Consider the following 21,011-nt stretch of genomic DNA (forward strand, 5'->3'; position numbering starts at 1 on the left):
CTGCCCTTGCTCCGACCCCAGCGGAGCTGTGTGGGAAGTTGGTGTCTCGGAGCCGCGGCGTGGCTCTGCCGAGTGTCTGGAGCCCGGGCTGAGCACACAAACTGATAAATAGGGAAAGGCAAAGGCCTGTGGGCTCCAGCTGCAGCAGAGCTGGGAGAGGAGCTGTGCCTGGAGAGGAGCTCCCTGCAGCCACCGTGAGTATTTCACTCCCTTCTCTGCATGCTCTGGGGTTAGAAATTGCTGCTCAAGCCATACATCAGTTTGCCATGTGAAAATATTCCTTTCTTCTTTACCTCCTTTTTCCCTTCTTTTTAAGCATCTGACTAATAGAAAACAGCAAGCATGCACTTTTAAATCTGGTATTCTGCTGCCAAGGGTTTGTTCCAACAATACTTCATTTGACACACAGAGTGAAGAAAAACAACTTTTAAAGTCATTTATCTGTTTCCATTCCCAAAAGTACCCAGAAAAATGTGAGTTTCAAACAGCCTCTAACCTCTTATTTTAGAATGTATAAAAATTATGCTTTTGAAATAGTTATTCATGGAATAACAATTCCAAAGGAAAATTTCAAGATAAATGCAATGCAGTCCATTGGTGAAATAAGCCAAGTTCCTATTATGGTTATTATATGGACTATAATAAGTGTATATAGAAAAGAATATAATAAGTTCCTATTATAGTTATGATATGGAATATAATAAATATATATAGAAAAGAATAGAAGAAGTCCCTATTATTGTTATTATATGGAATATAATAAGTATATATATAAAATAATATAATAAGTTCCTATTATTGTTATTATATGGAATATAATAAGTGTATATAGAAAAGAATATAATAAGTTCCTATTATAGTTATGATATGGAATATAATAAATATATATAGAAAAGAATAGAAGAAGTCCCTATTATAGTTATGATACGGAATATAATAAATATACATAGAAAAGAATAGAAGAAGTCCCTATTATTGTTATTATATGGAATATAATAAGTATATATATAAAATAATATAATAAGTTCCTATTATTGTTATTATATGGAATATAATACGTATATATATATAAATAAATAATATAGTAAGTTCCTATTATGGTTATTATATAGAATATAATAACCAGGAAGGAACACATTTAATAGGAAGAAAAGTGGAATTTCTTCAAAGAGCAGCTTTGGGGAGCTTCTTAGCACATTAAAACCAGGAGAGACAGAAAAATCTTTAATAAGTGTGTAAGCTGCATACAGGATCAATCAAGTGATCCTAAAATTTCCCCTGGAAAATCATTCTGCAATTAAGCAGTGATTACTGAATTGCTTGAGTGAAATTGAATAGATTAGCTGGCATCACACCTACTTGGCACTGATTATGCTCAGTTACTTTTTTTTTTCAGTTTTCTGTTTAAAATTTCACAAATTAAAAACATAGAAGCTTTGCCTTCCAGCTGCAAGTAAAGTGCAGTGATTAAAGCTGAGCCTGAAACGTGCTCTGAGTTCCACTACGTGACCACTAAGGTGCCCCAAGGTGTGCTAAATAGATGGTGAAGACCTTCAGCTCAAGTTCCTAAAATTCCCTGTAAACAAGAAATTTCCCCATGACTCAACTGTCAAAATATTTACGAGAGCAGCTCAAGCACTGTCAGTACCGACCCTGAAAGGGCTCCCTGCAGCCCTGCTCCATGAAGGATGTTTTGTGTCCCAATAAATTTGATAAGTTGATGATATGTTGCTTTATGATATGGGGTTTTATAGCAATAAAAATGATAAACCCCACATCTTTCACCATAAATAGAAATAAATAGATGTACAGTTCAGATTCTAGTCTGGACATGTACGTTCTATTTATGGTTCTACTTGACTTATATCAATCAGTGGCTTTTTTTTTTTTTTTTTTTCTTTAGTGGATCCCATTTTTGATAAATTGTCAAGTCTTTCAGTTAGAACTAAGAACTAAATTTTTGCATGGGATGGGTAGCCAAGCCCTTGAATCAGCACATTTTGGTTTATACTGAATGTTTGTAGCTCAGAGGATGAGCACTGACAGAACTGAGCCTGTAAAAGCACAACTTTTCAAATGTGCTTATTGAGCCACCTTGAGTGTAGATCACCTGTTCCAAAAAACACCATTTCCCTCACCTGCTCAGGACTTCACATGTGAAAGTGAGAAAGGATTTGGCCCAGGAGCAGAAGGAGAAGCAGGAGCAATGTGTGCTTTACACAGGTGACATTTTCTGCCAGCTCAGTCTGTGTCACTCAGGGCTCACAGCTCCCACTCTAAGTGTGTTACTGCTTGGGATGCTACAAAATAAATTATTTAAAAATCCATCTTTTCTTCCCACTTTTTAGTCTAAAGACTTTTATGCATCCTCTCTGGGAATGTATTTAGATTTTTGCTTCCTTTTAAAGCGCTCATGCACAAACATGTGGTTATATTGGGAATACACAGAAAAAAGGAGCACAAACCATTTTGTTTTGGGAATGGCATGGCTTCACCTGCCCCAAGCATCCAAACCCATTGCTCCATTGTTACTTCAGCTTTGTCCCAGTTACTGTTTTGGTCATTACACCTGGGCATGTCTGGGACCTTTGTCAGGAGCTTCACCATGCTGGGCACGTGCAGAATTCCCTTGTCTGGATAAGGTTAATGAGTGTGGTTTGGGGAAGTGTCCCATGAGGTGTGAGGGGTTTGGGATGGCCACAGAGCTTGGGGAGAGCAGCACGTGGATCATGGAATCCCAGGGACTGCTGCAGTTTGGAGGAGGCCTCCCTGCTGCTGCCTCACTCACCAGGGGGAAGCAAAAAATGACTCTCACAGTCACTCATAAATAATCAAAATTTGTCTGGTCTAGTAAATGAAGTTCCTTCCTTATATATCTTATTCTCTTCTCCTTTTTTCTCCTTTTTTGCTTTAAAATCCCAATGCTTTGTTTGATCAGAACAAGCTTGCCAGCGCTAAATTCTCAAATGTCAGAAAATGAAACTCTTTATGTTTATGCACGTCTCATTCTAAGACAGTACAGCATTCCTCAGACAACCACTGGATTTACTATTCTCACTGTTCTAACATCCTCTTAATTCTCTTAATTTAAGATTTCAGTTTACAAAGTCTCAGTCTAAGCTGGACATTTTGTAGGTGCAACTGGTTACTGGTATTAGCCATAAAAATCAGTAAGAAGGGCTGAATCCTTTCTCATAAAATACCTAAGCTGAGGAAACTTTGCCTAAGGAAAATCTACTTCCATTTGGTACTTCATCCTCCCAATATACTGCTTTTATTAGACTGGATGAGTGTAATTTTTTTATCTACTATTCAATTATGACTTTTATTTAAAGAAACCACTGGAATTCAGAAACACATTTCTTCAGCAAACACACATTTTTGGGAAAAAATGTAGACTTTGCCCAGGCCAAATTGATCTAACTGATAAGACTTCATGATTCAGTGACTTATTTTGCTCTCAAACAAATATTTACTAGCAGAGATAACAAACCCCCAGCATTCCAGCCTCACTGCATCCTTTCACCTTCTGCTGACAACACGAAGTGAAAGTGGTCAGCCCTGAATCTCTGTGCAGCCTGGGGGAAGGGATGTGTGTGTTTTACTTCAGATTCCCTGGGGTGTTTCATTCATTGTCTCAGCCCCAGCAAGGTCCAGGTATAGCATAAATTCCTTCCTTCAGGGAGGGGTTTAAAGACCCCCTTTAAACTTGCTGTAAATTCTGCAGAGAGTCTCATTGAAGGAGTTGGATTTGCTGTATTTTCCAAATCCTTCCATGCGTTTTTTGTCTTTTTTAACTTTCCTGTCTGCTCAGGGAAAGCCTGTGAGTGGTTCGTGGGCAAATTGTCTCTTACAGCCCTTGCTCAGTGGGCATGAGGCTCAGCAAAGGTTTAACTGTGCCCACATCTCACTCATGCAGAGAGACAAGGGGACAAGGAAAATATTCCTGTTTCCTCCTCTATTGGCTGCTCTGTTAGCTCTCAATTCTAAGCAACACCAGAGGTTTGCTGTAGGTGTATAAACTCAAACCCAGCTCATAAACTCACCCACTGTCCATACAGACTTTTCTTTTTCCCCCTAAAACTCTTTTGAGAGTTTTTAGAGCACACATTTTCAGAACTCCTCTAAATTTGAATTTATAAGTCAAATTACTGAAAAGTGAGGTAAGTGTTGGACTCCAAGCACAGCAGCTCTTCTCACCATGTCACTGAGAGCTCTCAGTGCACTTTGTTTTTGGGAATGTCAGTGAATCCAGTCAGGAGCCCAGGCTCCTTCAACGACCAAGGGACAGTGGAAAGCTCTTTAGAGCACATCCTATAGGAAATCAATATTTTGGTCTTCACTGAAAACTTTGCACTGTTAAAGGAACACAGGAAATGTAGTTAAGGCAGTGCTTAAGCAAGGCAAAGTTGAGTTTTACTGCATAAATAAGTACTTAGATGATGAAGAGCAGATATTCCATGCTGGCCTTTCCATGCTATTTCCCTTACTTCACCTCTGATAAGACATGAATTAAATAAACTCATTAAAAGCCCATCTTTGCGCACAAACAGGACAGCCCCACATATACACCAGAGCAAATGCTCCAAAGCAAGTTTATTCCATCTGTTAAGTTCCTTTTAACCTTCTCTGAATTAGAGAATTTACCAGTCCAATTCCCCCACATGGTTTTGTGTAAAACTCAGAGCAAAACATTTCTAACTAAAACTTGGAAACTTAGGAAAGAATTTTACCCTGAGTTTGTAATATCAGGACACTCAAACATTTTGTAGTCTCGTTGAGGGCGTTATGTGACTTCACACAGACATCTGATTTTCTTATGGCCTGAAAACTCTGCCATATTCTGGACTTTTCTGGCTCTGTGTCTAACCTACCCAGCAGTTCTTTCCCATGGGGTGTTTCTCTTCCTTTCCCCTTTCCCCAGGTTGCTGTTTGAAGGCTGGTCCCAAAGCAGAGTGGATGAAGCAGTGCAGCTGGGAGCAGAGCATGGCCAACACCTTTGTCACCGTCCCTGATGGGTACGGCCTGCCCGAGCCCCTCCAGTACTATGGTGAGCAAAGCAAGTTTTGTACTCTGGAAATGCTGCAAAATGAACTCCTGGGGGAATTATTTTTTGTTTAATTCATTTTAATTTATCTTTAATGCACTTGAAAGCTCTTACCAAGCTCCTTCTGAAAGTGTATGGAAATCTATTACTGTGTGCTCATACAGATTTTTGAGCATAATGGGATTATTGTGAAACATCCCCAGTGCTGTCTCCCTTTGACCTGCATGGAGAAGACACAGCTTTTATTTCATATTCCAGATACATTATTAATAGAAAATGCCTGATCTATATCTTATGGAACTATAATTGCAATAACTAATTGGATTCAGCAAGACTAAAGGCAGGACTCAAAGTCCACTAAAAGGAAAAAAAAATCTGTTTAAAAAAATCTTCCCAATTTGTTTTTATAGAGATTTTAATAATCCCAAAGGAAGCATGAAACACGATGCATGTTGCACAGGATTTCTTTGGTATAGCTGTGTATATTTAAGGGAGGGTGGATAAAATTGAAACTCAACAGACAGAAAGGCAGGAAGAAACTCTCTTTGTAATTCTGTACCTTCATTTCACTAAACTAAAATTTCATAACTGTAAAGACGTGTGAGAAAATACTAAATAAAACAAGTCTCTGCCTTTTACTCCTCTGAAGTTCAACTTTAAGACCCCTGTCACAGTAATTTTTAGTACTCTCTGATTTCTACACAATTTTTCTCAGACCCTTGTGCAACATTTTCAAAATGATGCCTGAGATATGTATCAGTAACAAACACTTTATTCATTAAGAAATTCACTTGTGGAACATATTTGACTGTAGTATGGACAACTAATAAAAACAAGTGTAAGATCTGAAGGCAACTGTGCCATCACAGTTGGTGATATTCAATTATCTAATAACACTAATCCACATGATATTGCCCAAACTGTTACTGAGCTATATTTGCTGCATTTCAGATTTCACTTAAGAACATTACAGGTTTAAATTTAAATAGAATGTGTCAGGTTGCCCCTCTGAAAACATGTTCCTCTAATATTTATGCTACTAAAATCTATAAAACATTTTTGTGACGATGTTCACAGGGGTCCAAGGATGAGGGAAGAGACGAGGATCTGACTCCATGTTTCAGAAGGCTTGATTTATTATTTTATGATATATATTTTATGAAAACTATACTAAAAGAATAGAAGAAAGGATTTCATGAGAAGGCTGGCTGAGAATAGAATAAGAAAGAATGATAACAAAGGTTTGTGGCTAGGGCTCTGTGTCTGAGCCAGCTGACTGTGATTGGCCATTAATCAGAAACAACCACATGAGACCAATCCCAGATGTACCTGTTGCATCCCACAGCAGCAGATAACCATTGTTTACATTTTGTTCCTGAGGCCTCCCAGCTTCTCAGGAGGAAAAATCCTAAGGAAAGGATTTTTCAGAAAATATCATAGCTACACATTTTCAAACTTTGGAGCAGCTGCTGTTGAGATATTCTCCAGGTTCTCACTGCACTTTCCATTTCCCCGGCACAGATGTTTTACCGGAGCACATCAACTACCCGCTGCAGGACGCGGATTTGCAGGCTGGCCCGTACTGCCAGTACTCGGCGGTGCCGGTGCCAGCGCTGCAGCCGCAGCCCGGCCCGGCCCCGTACGGGCCCTACAGCCTGGAGCCGCCCTACGGCGACGGGCCCTGCGTGGGCAGCAGCTGCGAGCTCAGCAAGGGCCCCTTCCCGGCTCCCCACGGGGAGGACGGGGCGTTCCAGGCGCTCAAGAGGCCGCGGTTGAACCCGGCGGTGAGGCTGAAGGGGCAGGAGGAGCTGTGCGTGGTGTGCGGGGACAAGGCCTCGGGCTATCACTACAACGCGCTCACCTGCGAGGGCTGCAAAGGTGAGCGGGGACGCGGGGCCTCAGATTTGAGCTGGTGTTGCCACAGGGGCTTTTCATTTATCTAATGAACCCCCTACCTAACAACATCACTCCAAATTCACGTTTTTATAACATTCTTTGAAGAAATATTTTCAGTCTCTATTTAATACAAGCACTTTAAGCATCTCCTGTTTGCATTGATGAATCGTTAGTATAGCGTTAGTGTAAGCACGTGCTGCTTTTCTCGTGAACATTTCTTAGAGATTTGTTTCAGTGTTATTAATTTCACTTATTACTATAATTGAATAAAAGCAAGTAGTAATCACATTTTAACTTGTTGGTATGGGAGCTGAAGTGCTGCTCGGATCTCTGCTCTCTGTGAGCAGGCACAGGACCTGAGGGAAGGGCTGGAGCTGTGTCAGGGGAGTTTAAGTTGGATCTCAGGGAAGTTTCTTCCCCCGAGGGTGTTGAGGACTGCCCAGGCTGCCCCCAAAGGTGCCCAGCACTGCCCTGAGGCTGCCAGAGCTCCAGGAGCATTTGAACACTGCTCTCAGTGATGCACAGGCTGGGATTTGGGGTGTCTGTACAGGGCCAGGGGATGGACTTGGTGATCTTCATGGGTCCCTTCCAAATCAGCATATTCTATGATTCCATGTGTGGAAAATGTCAATTAATATCAGTCAGAAAGACATAACTATATTTTTAAAAAGCAGATTGAAAATCAAGGTAACATTTCCATTTAAAAAACCCAACCATTCAGACCTGGAGGACACTTGTGAGATAAAGATCCTGCAATTTCTCCAGCCATCCCCGTATTACAGATACATATTACAAAATTGGCTTTTCACAAATATTACAATTTATATGTATGATGTTAAAGTAACTTTGCTACAAAATTTTTATTTCTGTTGTTAATTAAGCTTAGACATAGTAGTGAAATAGCTAATATAAGCTATATTATAATAACTTATACTATATATATTATATAGCTAATATAAACTATAATACCTTATACTATATATATTATATAGCTAATATAAGCTATATTATAATAGCTTATGCTATATATATTACATAGCTCATACTATATGTATTATAATAGCTATATACTTGTGTTAAAATGCCTACTTGAATAAGATAACATCCAGTGAACATAAGATAAAGACACCTGTACAGATCTGCCAACTGTCAGCACTCACCATCTGAGGACAGTGTGGACCAAGGCCCAAACTGGAAATAATAAAGAGAAGGAGCCAAAACCACAGCCAAGAAACACACATGCTCTAAAAAAGCAGACCCAAAGAGAAGCCATGTAAAATAGTCCCTGAAAAATGGAAACTAGTTTATAGATATACATAAGAGTCTATAAATACGCAACAGGCTGATGTAAGAGAAAAGGTATTTAAGAGGTATCCCCAAAAGTAACAGCGTTGTCTTAAGTGAGTGCCAAGATGCACCTGGCCTATGATCCTTGTCTCCTATTGTCCTTTATGAAACTTTTTACATTTTCCCAAGAAAGTAAACATGTTTTTCACAAGCTGGTGCTCGTTTCAGGCTTCTTCCGGCGCAGCATCACCAAGAAGGCGGTGTACCGCTGCAAGAGCGGGGGGCACTGCGAGATGGACATGTACATGAGGAGGAAGTGCCAGGAGTGCCGCCTCAAGAAGTGCAGAGCTGTGGGAATGCTGGCAGAGTGTGAGTGCTCCTTCCTGATGGATTCTTGGCTAATCACTGCAGATAAAACCTTCTCCAAAGTCAATCTCTTCCCTGTGATGCTGGTCTAAGCTTTGTTCGGCTGTAGGAAAATGTAGAAAAAGCTGGAGTTGTTTAGAATGGAGAAAAGGAGACTCACGGGTGACCTTGTCACTCTCTACAACTCCCTGAAAGGTGGCTGTGCTCAGGTGGGGTTGGGCTCTTTTTTCAGGAGCTGACAGAACCAGAGGACACAGCCTCAAGCTGCACCAAGGGAAATATAGGTTGGTGTGATGGTGTTTGCAGGGGTCCCAAGACGAGGGAAGAGATGAGAATCTTGACTCCATGTTTCAGAAGGCTGATTTATTATTTTATGATATATATTACATTATATTACATTATATATTATATTATACATTAAATATTATATTATACATTATATATTATACATTAAATATTATATTGTATTAGTTATACTATATTTATTATACCATATTATGTTATACTATACATTATATATTATATTCTATTTTACTATACTATACTATACGAAAACGATATATTAAAACCATACTAAAAGAACAGAAGAAAGGATTTCATCAGAAAGCTAGAAAGGAAAGGAATGGAATGATAATAAAATCTTGTGACTGACCAGAGAGTCTGAGCCAGCTGATTGTGATTGGTCATTAATTAAAAACAACCATATGAGAGCAATCATATGGTTGCTCAAACAGATGCACCTGTTGCATTCCACAGCAGCAGATAATCATTGTTTACATTTTGTTTCTGAGGCCTCTCAGCTTCTCAGGAGAAAAAATCCTAGCAAAAGTATTTTTCATAAAATATATCTGTGACAGGTTGGATATTAGGAAAAAGTTTTTCACACAAAGAGTGATAAAGTTCTGGAATGTTCTGCCCGGGGAGGTGGTGGAGTCACCATCCCTGGGGGTGTTTAACAAAGCCTGGATGTGGCACTGGGTGCCAGGGTGAGTTGAGATGTTAGGGAACAGGTTGGACTCAATGAGCTTGAAGGTCTCTTCCAGCTTTGTGATTCTGTGAAAATTAACTTTGGGAATGGTGGCACCTTTAACATCTTGGTGTGCAGAAGCCAGCAATGCTTGGGAAGTATCCCCTCACCTTAAGAGAACTGTTGTTCAAAGACAGTACAAGAAAAAAAAGGAAGTACTAGAAAGATAAGCTAAATATCCTCAGTCTTAACAGGACAGCAGTGAGCAGATCAGAGGAGCTTTAGGGTTTGAGGGAAAAAATTTAAATAAAAATGGCATGATGGGCTTTGGTAAAAAATTCGATGCCTGTGTGTCACAGAGCCACAAGGACAAGGATGCCTGCAGACCCTGAGGCCTTTGGTGGCCACTGAACATCAGCTCACCTGATAAATCACAGGGCCACATTCTCTAGGAAACCTTGTTCATTATAGGTGACAGCTTCTGTGATGCAAGACTGAGTTATCTCTAATGAAAGTGATGACCTCAGACTTTAATTAGTTGAAAATGCAAGCGCTGATGGCCACTTCACACCTCACAGGTTTGCTGACTGAAGTCCAGTGCAAGTCAAAGCGACTCAGGAAGAATTTCAAGCAGAAGAGCAGTTTCCTTTGCAACATAAAGCTGGAAGATGAGGGACTGAATAGTAAGCAAGTATCATCTACAACAAGATCTGGAAAAGTGGGATATTTTTCTATTTAAAGTATCTCTTTTTATCACTTATTCTTACTCCAAGTCGTTGTGATTTGATTGGTTTATTTTTTTAGCAGATATCAGAAAAGATGGAACTGACTCCAGGAGAACATCAGCTTCTTGACCACATTGTAGCAGCTCACCAAAAATACACAATTCCCCTTGAGGAAGCCAAGAAGTTTGTAGGTATCCAGCACCCCCAGCCTGCATTGCTGAGTCACTGCTGGTGTGTATTTTGGCTATATCCGATGTGCAAATGCTCTTTTTGCAGCTACAGGAAACTGCAAGCCCTGAGGAAAGTTTCCTCCACCTGTCTGAGACAGCTGTTGTCCATGTCCAGGTGTTGGTGGATTTCACAAAAAGACTCCCTGGTGAGTTCCTTCCTTTGGGGAACATTAGAGGAACCAAATCAAACTGGTGGCATGAACCAGAGAAAAATACAGGCTTTAAACTGATTATTTGTACTTCTAATGTGTCATGAGGACGACCTAGAAACTTTCAGTTCAAAACTTTGCTATGATTAGATTTCTTTCCATTTCTGACATGGAGTAGAGACATTTTCTGGAAGCACATGGACCTCAAAATACCACCTTGAGGGAATTACTATCTCACCACATTCTCTGGAATCCAGTTAAGTCTACAATTTATCATAATCACCACAGGAAAAACCAGATGTTCCTTCAAAGGAAAAGGCAGCACTGAAGGGACTAACCAGGTGTTCTTATTCATATTTTCCTTTCATAAAGAACAAGGGAACATGCAATTAAATTCACTCCATTTCAGTGTAAAGTTGACAAAGTAACATTTGACAGGGAGGGTGATAACTTTTCTTAGTAAAACTCACTGACAAAGGTCAATCACCATATCTAAAGCAGATTTTTGATGTAATTCAGCATCTCTGTGGGGCAGAGCTGAAGGAAGGGGTGAGCTGTCTGTTTGCTTGTGTTACATCTCCTGCTTTGATCAGGTTTAAGAAAAAAAAAATCACCAAAGTTCCTTTGCTCTTGAATTACAAGTCCAGACAATGAGCTTGTTAGAAGATGAACACAATTTCTAAAAAGAAAATAATGTAACAATTAGTGGAGTATCCACAGTCACTAAACAATGCAGCAAATTTATAAGGTGTTAGGCCTGTATTTATCAGGTATTAGGAAGAATGTTTTGATAACCCCTTGATCAATCCCAAATTTTTTACTTGTATCTTCCTGTGAATCTTTTAACACTGAAAACTCCCCCTTCTTGTTTTGTTTTTTTTTTTCCTAATTATCTAACCTGCAAACTAGCAAGAAAAATCATAAGTCTTTGGCACATGCATCCTTTAATCATGGCTCTTCCTTCCCAGTAAAGATATTTATTTTTAAAAAATAATATTTTTCACCTCATGTTGAGGGCTTAAAGGCAGCCCCAGCCTTCTCTGATTCTGAACATGCACCTTTCTCTGCAGGGTTTGAGAGTTTAGCCAGTGAGGACCAGATTGCTCTGCTGAAAGGGTCCACAGTGGAGGCAATGTTCTTGAGATCAGCCCAAATTTACAACCAAAGAATGAGCGAGTGCCAGCCATCAACCAGTGAAAGTAGGTCTGAAATACTTGACTTGCATCATTGTGGGGTGAGTGGATGATATCAGCTGTATTAATTACCTGTTATACATTGTGTCAAATTTAACACAAGAGACCTCGACCAATAAAAAAGCAAGAAAAGAACTTGGATCCAGATGCCAAAAAGGATTTTATACCTTCATGGGTCTGGGAAATTCACACATTTTCAGCAGTGATACAGACAAATATTTAAGATTGCTTTAAGCTTGACTGGGAACTGTCATCTGCCTTGTTCCAGGTCATGTAAGACTTTCTGATCACGGGCCATGTTGTCATGTTCAAAACCTTGATAAAAACAATATTTATCCCATGGAAATGTGTCATAATAAAGAGAGGCCAACTTCTACTACTACCACAGGTAATGGAGGTCTCAAGAATCTAAACATTGTGAATTTTTTGCTTTACTGGCCCCACTTCTCTTACACTGAGCTACACTGTCCCTATGGCCACTGTTCCATCTCTTTGCTTCTCTTCCTCTCTTCTCTCTTTCCTTCTCCTCTCCCTTGAGCTGCTCTGGCATTACCTCCTCAGATATTACACACTGGCATTACATCCTCATGGCAGGAAGGGGTGTCTTCATACTTGCTTATACTCCTTGGGTAATATACACATTCAAATAAATATACACTACCATAAAACTTTTGTTATTATTTTAGCAATTAACATTGTTTTCACAAAGTTAGTTAACTATTTCATGCAATAGAACAGCCCCAAGCCTTGAAAGATTCACAGAATCACAGAATCATGGAATGGGTGAGGTTGGAAGGGATCACAGTCACCTGGTGCCACCTGCCTGGTCCAGCAGGGTCATCCCAGAACACATGGCACCTGCTCATCTCCACATGGGTCTGGAATATCTCCAGTTAGGGAAACTCCACACTCTCTCTGGGCAATCTGTTCCCTCAAAGGAAAGTAGTTTTTCCTCATGTTCAGGTGGAACTTCCTGAGCATCATTTCCATTGCTGGTCCCTGCTCTCCTTGCAGACAGGGACACCCAGGGCTGAGGGCCTCTCTCAGCTGGGGTTCCTCTCGAGGCTGAGCAGCCCCAGCTCCCTCAGCCTTTCACAGAATCATGGAATCACTTAGCTTGGAAAAGACCTCTAAGATCACAGAGTCCAACCATTCACCATTTCCTTGTAAGAGAGATGTCCCAGTCCCCTCACGAGCTCCACAGCCTTGGCTGGACCTGCTCCAGGAGCTCCATGTCCCTTGTCCTGGGGAGCCCAGAACCGGACACAGTGATCCAGATGGATCCAGGGTCACCTTGCACCCTTCAGGCAAAGATTTGTAACTATTCCTGCACTGAAATAACATCCTCGTTATTCTGCACCTTTGTTGGGGGGTTTTGGTTTGGTTTTTTTTTTGTTTTGTTTTTGTTTGGTTTTTTGTTTGTGCTTGTTTGTTTGTTTTTGGTGGGGGTGATTTTTTGTTTGTTGGTTTTGTTTTTTTTAAAACCAAAAATTGTTGGGTTTTTTCCCATTTTCAAGGCATAACTGAGGAGTTCATCACCGCCCTATTCTACTTCTACAGAACCATGGGGGAACTCAAAGTGACCGAGACCGAGTACGCTCTGCTCGTAGCAACAACAGTGTTCTTTTCAGGTAAGCTGGGACGGTGACAACAACGAGCTGTCACTTGCCCCGGGGGAGCTCCCATTTGTCCCCTCAGGGGCGGCGGCGCCCGGAGCATCCCGCTCACCGCTCTCTCCCGCAGACCGCCCGCTGCTGAGGGACAAGCGCCACGTGGAGGAGCTGCAGGAGCCGCTGCTGGGGATCCTGTACAAGCACTCGAAGCTGCAGCACCCGCGGGACCCGCAGCGCTTCGCGCGGCTGCTGGGGCGCCTCACGGAGCTGCGCTCGCTCCGCCATGCCCACGCGGGGGCGCTGCGCGCGCGGGACCCGCGCCTGACCGCGCCGCTGCGCGACCTCTGGGACCTCCACTAGGGGGCGCCAACGCTGCCGGCCCGCGCTCCCTTTCCCGCCCGGGCTGCGCGCCGGCGCTTCCCGCCCTTTTCGCCCTCCCTCAGCGGCCGCCGTGAGGCGCCGGTGCCGGGCTCGCTGCTGGTGCCGGTGGCGATGTCGCTGTTGGTAGAAATGTTGGTACCAGTGCCGGTGCTGGCATCGGTTTGGGTGCCACGCTCAGTGCCGATGTCAGTGCTGATGTTAATGTCAGTGCCGGTGTAGGTGGTGGTGGCGATGTCACTGTCGGTACAAGCATTGATGTCGGTACCAGTCCCGGTGCTGGTGCCGGTATCGGTTTGGGTGCCATGCTCAGTGCTGGTGTCAGTGCCAGTGCTGGTTGTCGCTGCTTGTGTCAGTATTGGTACCAGTGTTGGTATTGGTACCAGTGGTGATGTCAGTGCCGGTATCAAGTGTTGGTGTCACCACTTTTCTCCAGGCCCACCGAGAAATGCCCATTCAAACCACTCGTGTGGCAGTCCCTAAACACCAGGCGGGACCCACACCTAAAGCCCAGTGAGCCCTCGGGCTGTGGGGCTGTGTTGGGTCACTGGTGCCACCGGCCGGCCCTGGCCTGGCTACAGCAAGCAGGGGACACTGACAGGGACATGGGGACACTGCTGGGAGCCCCAGGCAGAGTCCTGACCTGAGCACACACATCCCCGCCTGTCCTTGGAAGTGTTCAAGGCCAGCTTGGACCAGACTTGGAGCAACCTGGGATAATGCAAAGTGTCCCTGCCCATGGCAGAGGTGGCCCTGGATAAGCTTCAAGGTCCCTTCCAACCCAACCCAACCCAACCCATGGTTCTGTCTGTGTGTGAAATTCGCTGAAGTCATTTCTCTGCAGACTGCCAAGACTGGTGCTGGAAGGAACATCTTTGACTTTCATTTCAAAGACTTCTGCTGTTATTCTGTATCAAGACTGAAGGAAATCATCTTCTCGATCATCTGCTCTGTGTTGTAGCTGCACATCACCGATGATAAATCCACGTTTGATGTGGGTGATTCAGCAGTGAGCAGTGCCCCACTTGGATGCTTGCACTGGCTTTGAAGTCCTGCTTACACCAGACCAAATGTGCAGTGGAAATGTTCTGTCACCACACTGAGAATTAAACAAATTATTTTTTCATGTTGAGGTTCCTTACAGAATATGTTTAGATTCAAACGTGATATTCTGACAGGAGATGAGTTACACTATTTATCCTATTTTTTTGTAACTTGAAAACCTTGTAAAATGGCATTTTCATACTAAAACATAATCAGATGTGGTGTTTAAAACTACCCATGGGAGTAAAGAAAAAAATAAATATCAACTACTGGACTTTAAAGAAATTATTTTGCTTCGTGACTCCTTTATCATGCACCTGTGCTCAGATAGGCAGCAGCTGATGAGTTCTCCTCATCAAAACATTCCACTCTGGCCTCAGCCTATAAAGCAAACTACAAAACACCAGTGCTTTGAAAAGCCACTGTGAAGTATGAAGCATGTGAGTTCCAAAGCCATTACCAATATTGGCAATTTTAAAAATTGCAGGCAGTTGATTTATTAATTAAAAATATATTTTCACATCAGCTGTAATTGTTTTTTTCCTCTAATTTTATAGTTGTTTACAAATCTACCCATAGGGAACTAACTCTTAAGTTTGTGCAGAGTTTTAACAAATGCCCAGATGATTATTTTAATTTGCCATTCAGTCCCTGTACTGTGGCAAAATCACTGATTCAGGTGAAACTAAAATAAATTTTACCTTGCACTTCTTTAACATTTTTGAATATTGTCGAGTTTTAATATTCATGAGCAATCAAACGGTTTAGTAGCTGTAAATGTTAAGTAGAGTTTCACTGTTAGGTTTTTTTAAAATATGTTGATCAAAATCACTTCATAGTTCAGATATGATTTCACAGGAAGTAAAACTTTGCTCTGAAGCAGATAAAGAAACCAGCTATGCATCAGCTCTGCTTATCTAAATTATTAGGGCCTCTTAATTTGTTCACAAACAGTTCCTCCAGTATTATTCAGTGGATATTTCAAGGCTAAATAAGAAGGCAAAGGGGAATAATAATTCTCTGTTTCCTGTTTGCAGCTGAATCACTTCGAGGAGAACTTTTGAAGATTACAAGAGGAAAAAAACATTACTTGAGTTTTGCACACTTACAGTCAGGTTCCACTGAGGAAATTTACTTTTCAGAACCTGATTTTCAATATTTTAAGCAATTTATACTAAAAATATTTATGGAATATAATGCAAGTACATAGGATCTTTTTAAAGTCTATAAATATATGTAATATTACATTTTAGTAGCATTTTTTAGTAAACATCCTATATTTCTTAAATATAAAGTTGAATTGAAAATCCAGTTCAGAAAAGACAAATACTGAGCATTTACCTCTTCTATTCTGTCCTACCTGGGGCAGACTTTTACCTTTAGCATTATTTTGATGCTGGGTTGCTACTGTTCATCCTTGACAATACTCCAAGAGGCTCTGGATTGTCTTTGGTGCTAATTTGTTGTTTGTTTTTTTGTTTAGCTTTGCCCTCAGCACAGTGATTGTGTATCTCAGACCAACAGAAATATCTAGCACTTTCCAAAGAAATGAAACCAAATCCAAAGGGCTCTGTGGTCTGAGCCAAACAGCAAATAGGATTATGAAGTATTTTCAGACCATAAATGGAGATTGCTGGCATATGATATGCAACAAAGAGATTTGCTGTTTTACTCTGGGGTTGATAGGAAATGCTGCAGCTAATCCTAGGAAAGAAAGAGAAGAGCAGACTGTGAATCTATAAATTTGAGAGATGAGAGCTGTGTTTTGGGCTGTTACAGAGACTGGCAACAGGCAGATTAGCTTTGAAAATTCAGCAGCCACAGGCTGTTTAAATTCAAAACCTGGCAAAACCACTTGTTTCTATGGCAGCATATCAGGATCTTATTTCCTTTTATCAGTGGAGGGCTGCAACTGGATGGAGTTGGAAATAATTCCTCTACCAGAATACTCATCTTTCAGAATCTGGTTGGTTTTGTCTGTTTTTCAGCAGCAGAGCTTCTAATTATTGGTTGTTTGCAAGTGTGGACATGTTTTTACTTTACTATCTACAGCTGCATATTTCATGGAAATAAGAGTGGCCCTGCTCTGTAAGTAACCTGCTCATGAGATCACAAAGTTTTGTTTTCTTTGTGTTGTACCACTACCAGGGGCAGAGTGAGTAGAAATAATATCTGATAACTTCTCCTTGTTCCTCCTTTTGTTTTTGGCACTGGTCAGTGACAGAGAATCCTATTAAATTACTGTTACATATGAGCTTCTGGTATGCGCTGAATTTCTGTAGCCCATTACAGAGACTCCTGGGGAATGAACCCAAGGATTTTATAATTACTAAATTCTATTTACAGATATCACTTGAAGCACTTCCTGTAGAAAATCAGCACACCATCATTCACTTAATGAAAGAGTAAAATCACTGATGTCAGGGAATGGATTGGTTTGGTTAACAGAAAGGTTAAAGATAAATAATTAACAGTGTAACTGGCTGTTCCAGAACAGGGCTGCAAAGCTGGGCTATAAAAGCACTTTAAAAATTTCTATCACTGAGTCTCTGCAGGTCAGCAGGAGGGCAACCAAAGAAACAGATCCATGAGCACCAGACTGGGGGTGATGGATTTTAGGAAACTGCATGGAAGAAGCCTCAGGCACTCACAAATTGTGACACTGGACTTTGTTGTCCTGCCAGTTTTTTGTCTTGCTGCTCCCATAGCTCGTGGGATCTCACTCCCATCAGAGAGGTCAGTAGTGAATCTTCCATGGTCACAGCCAAAAGGACAATCCAGGAGGTTTTTACCAGCTTGACAGTTTGTGTAAATGACTGAAGATATGTGAATATCACCCATTTGATAGGCAGGATAATGGGGCCAGCAAGGGAAAGGCAGCACCCAGGAGTGCCCATATCAGCATGGGGCTGAGCTGATAAGCAGCACTCACACTGGTCCCAAGCTACACTCAGAGTCATTTATTGCCCTTGCAGATAAATGAATTTTCATTCTTAATACCTGGTCAGGTATTTCCCCAGGGCACTGCAGAGTGTTCAGAGGCTGGGTAAAAACATGGCAGTGAATAAAGGCACCAGTGAGACCAAACCAACTGAGACCAAACCAACAGAGATCAAACCAACAGAGACCAAACCGAGACCAAACCAACTGAGACCAAACCAACTGAGACCAAACCAACAGAGATCAAACCAACTGAGACCAAACCAACTGAGATCAAACGAACAGAGACCAAACCGAGACCAAACCAACAGAGATCAAACCAACAGAGACCAAACCAACAGAGATCAAACCAACAGAGACCAAACCAACTGAGACCAAACCAACAGAGACCAAACCAACAGAGATCAAACCAACAGAGACCAAACCAACTGAGACCAAACCAACAGAGATCAAACCAACAGAGACCAAACCAACAGAGACCAAACCAACTGAGACCAAACCAACTGAGACCAAACCCACTCCTCCAGTGGCTGATAACTGCCAGCAGTCAGTGTCCCCACACTGGGATGGCAGCTCTGAACCTCCCTGACAGGGGGGCTCTGCACACATGGAACCAGAGACCCTGCAGCTGTGCAATTGCCTTAACAACCATATTTGTAATCACTGCAAACAATGAAATTGGGTTTGTGTGGCATGACCTATTTTATGTAACATCAGTAATTATGTTTTCATCCATTCATTCTTTTTTGCTCAAATCCTGTATCAATTTTCTGTCATTTTACCTGGCTGGTGGAGAGTTACCTAGGTCAACACTTTTCCATTAAATATTGCCATGTTTTGAATGTTTTGAAATTTCCTCAGTATTCCAGACTTCTTGTAATGAGCATTAACTAGCCAACCATGTCGAGCTTAAAGTATTTATTCCTTATAAGATTTATTTAATAATTTTTGTTGCAGATCTGTGTGTGGTTTGTCAGTCACGATGTTTTCAAAAGCACAAGTACTTTGCACTTACTCTGCATCAACAGCTTGTCTTCATCTTATAATGTTCCCTGATTCTATTATTGGCCTCTGGCCTCCCAAAGTTTATTTCCTGCTCTTCAGCTTCCTGGGCAAGTTTTCTGCATTTTCTCACTTCTAACAGATATTGTTGGTTTTACTCTAATTTTGTTGCTATAGTTTTTATTGTTTCACTCTCTTTTTCATCTTTATTATGACTTTCAAGCCTTGTTACAATTTGCTGCTGATGTCCCTAAATTTTGTTAAGGCAAATTCTAATTTTTTTTTTTTATATACCCTAATCTCCCTCTGCAAACTGGAGTAGTAGCAAAGTGAGTGTTACTCTCCTGTTGCTAAGTGAGGTGGACAGATGTTACAAAGAGTACAATTAATACTCTGCTGCTGTCCCTAAGCCAGAAAGAGGTTTAAACAGAATTAAATTATATTTAATTCCAGAAAAATTATATGGTAGAAATTAACCCAGAACTAAAGACTCCATGAAAACAGAACACATTTGCTAGTCTTAATTGAACAAAACCTCTATTATGTTATCCAAAAATTAGCCCAGGACACAGACCTGTGTGCAGCAGTCTGAAATCAGGAAAAGGAGACACTATTGTGCAGGAATTAGCTGAACACCAATTGGGACCAACTGGATCCCTCCTCCAACAGCTCACAGTAAGCACATTTACCACCTCAAACTCACGTTTTCCATGTTTTTATGGCTATGTAAATCAGGAGTGTGGCTGACCTGCATAAGACATCCATCGGATCAGGTTCCAGATGGGAGTTAGGTGATGGTCTGGAAGGGCCCGTGTTCCCAGAGCTGCAGGCAGGGAGCTCAGGGAGGGGCTGACACAGAATTGTGCCTTTGTCAGCCTCTTCTCCCTCTTGCTCCCCCAAATGTGAGTATTCTCCCCCATCTGGGGACATTGTTTCATTGATGCAATATTTTGTTTCTTACTCTGCTGTGAGGAGTGGTTTTATAAGTTTTTTCCCTATTAATCAATATTCAGTGAATTGCTTGTTGCTTCAATATTTGCTGAGCAGGTTCCAGGCCAGCCAATTTCTGTCTTTGCTTGAGCAGGTGAGTCAGGCTGTGCCTGAGCAGGCTGCAGAGCAGTGACTTTGATTTCAGATTTGTTGCTTCCTGGGCACTGCACAGACGTAGAGAACCCCAGAATGGATTGGGTTGGAAGGAACCTTAAAGCTCATACCATGGGCAGGGACACCTTCACTATCCCAGACTGGCACTTCCAGGGCTGGCACAGCCCCAGGTCCCCTGGGCACCCTGTGCCAGCCTGTCCCAGCTGTGCCTGGCAAGGAGCAAGCAGAGTGAACCAGACTTTGTTAAACCTCAGCAAAACACAGGTGTAAAACTCATCAGCTGTCATTCTGGAGGGCTCCATATCCATTCCAGCCTTCCTGCCATGGTGTTGCTGTTCTATGGAGCAATTAAATTAATCAATAATAACAACTTTTTAAAAGCACTGGTTAGTTTAAAAGCCTGAGGAGAGAATGACTGTTAATATAATTACATTTCCAGCTCCAGTTTCCAGGTTAGGATATTATGGACACGTTTGTTCCTATCACATTTGCTTTGTGGTTCAGTATGAATTTTCAATAGATGACTTGGTGATAAGAAAGCAGCAGTTGACATGCAATTATATAAACAGTAAGATCAGCCTGGAATTAGCCTGGAGAGTATAAAGCACACACAGAGCTTGTGCTGCGTCACTGCCTCTCCCAGCTCAAGGCAGAATCAGGTTCCTGTAATAGGGAAGAATTCTGCTGACAAGAGGTTGGTCTGTCCAGATTGGTGTTGCAGCTACAGGGTAAAGCAGCCTGTGTACTGGATGGCTTTGCTATGGGAAATTGGCAGCTGGAAGAGACTGGAGGGTGATTGGTAGACACTGTCATTTAAAGTTTATCATTTAAAGGCTTTGGAGTAGTTCCTGAAATTGTCTTAAGAGCTAATCAAGGCTTTGTTCTCAGGATCCACCCTGCAGGTCTGAGAAATGAGGTCAGCACAACAGACAGATAAAGCAGGATTCATTGAGTTGAACTCTTTGCTGATGTTCTTTATTGTAATTTGCTTGAATCTATTATTTAGTTCTTGGCTATGTTCCCATCTCATCATGCCTCTAAGCCACTGGAAATTGAAAAATCCAGTTTTA

At 41.6% G+C, this 21,011-nt stretch overlaps 1 protein-coding gene across 1 annotated transcript; it reads left to right on the plus strand.

The window, feature by feature from the left end:
* Positions 1-29: 29 nt before the first annotated feature.
* Positions 30-15,204, plus strand: LOC132083253 (bile acid receptor-like). The gene is made up of 11 exons (XM_059487873.1): positions 30-194; positions 4,925-5,050; positions 6,569-6,925; positions 8,459-8,599; positions 10,142-10,281; positions 10,371-10,475; positions 10,565-10,664; positions 11,738-11,866; positions 12,129-12,248; positions 13,378-13,491; positions 13,604-15,204. Exons 2-11 carry the CDS (start codon positions 4,960-4,962, stop codon positions 13,831-13,833), a joined length of 1,527 nt encoding a protein of 508 aa, XP_059343856.1. The 5' UTR covers positions 30-194; positions 4,925-4,959; the 3' UTR covers positions 13,834-15,204.
* The last annotated feature ends 5,807 nt before the right edge of the window (positions 15,205-21,011 follow it).

The sequence above is a fragment of the Ammospiza nelsoni genome, chromosome 23 (genome assembly GCF_027579445.1).
Source record: "Ammospiza nelsoni isolate bAmmNel1 chromosome 23, bAmmNel1.pri, whole genome shotgun sequence".
Lineage (NCBI taxonomy): Eukaryota > Metazoa > Chordata > Aves > Passeriformes > Passerellidae > Ammospiza > Ammospiza nelsoni.

Coding starts and splice junctions, on each gene's coding strand:
- LOC132083253 (XM_059487873.1), top strand. CDS start 4,960: ATGAAGCAGTGCAGCTGGGAGCAGAGCATGGCCAACACCTTTGTCACC. Junction 5,051..6,568: donor CGAGCCCCTCCAGTACTATG/GTGAGCAAAGCA, acceptor TCCCCGGCACAG/ATGTTTTACCGGAGCACATC. Junction 10,282..10,370: donor CTACAACAAGATCTGGAAAA/GTGGGATATTTT, acceptor TTTTTTTAGCAG/ATATCAGAAAAGATGGAACT.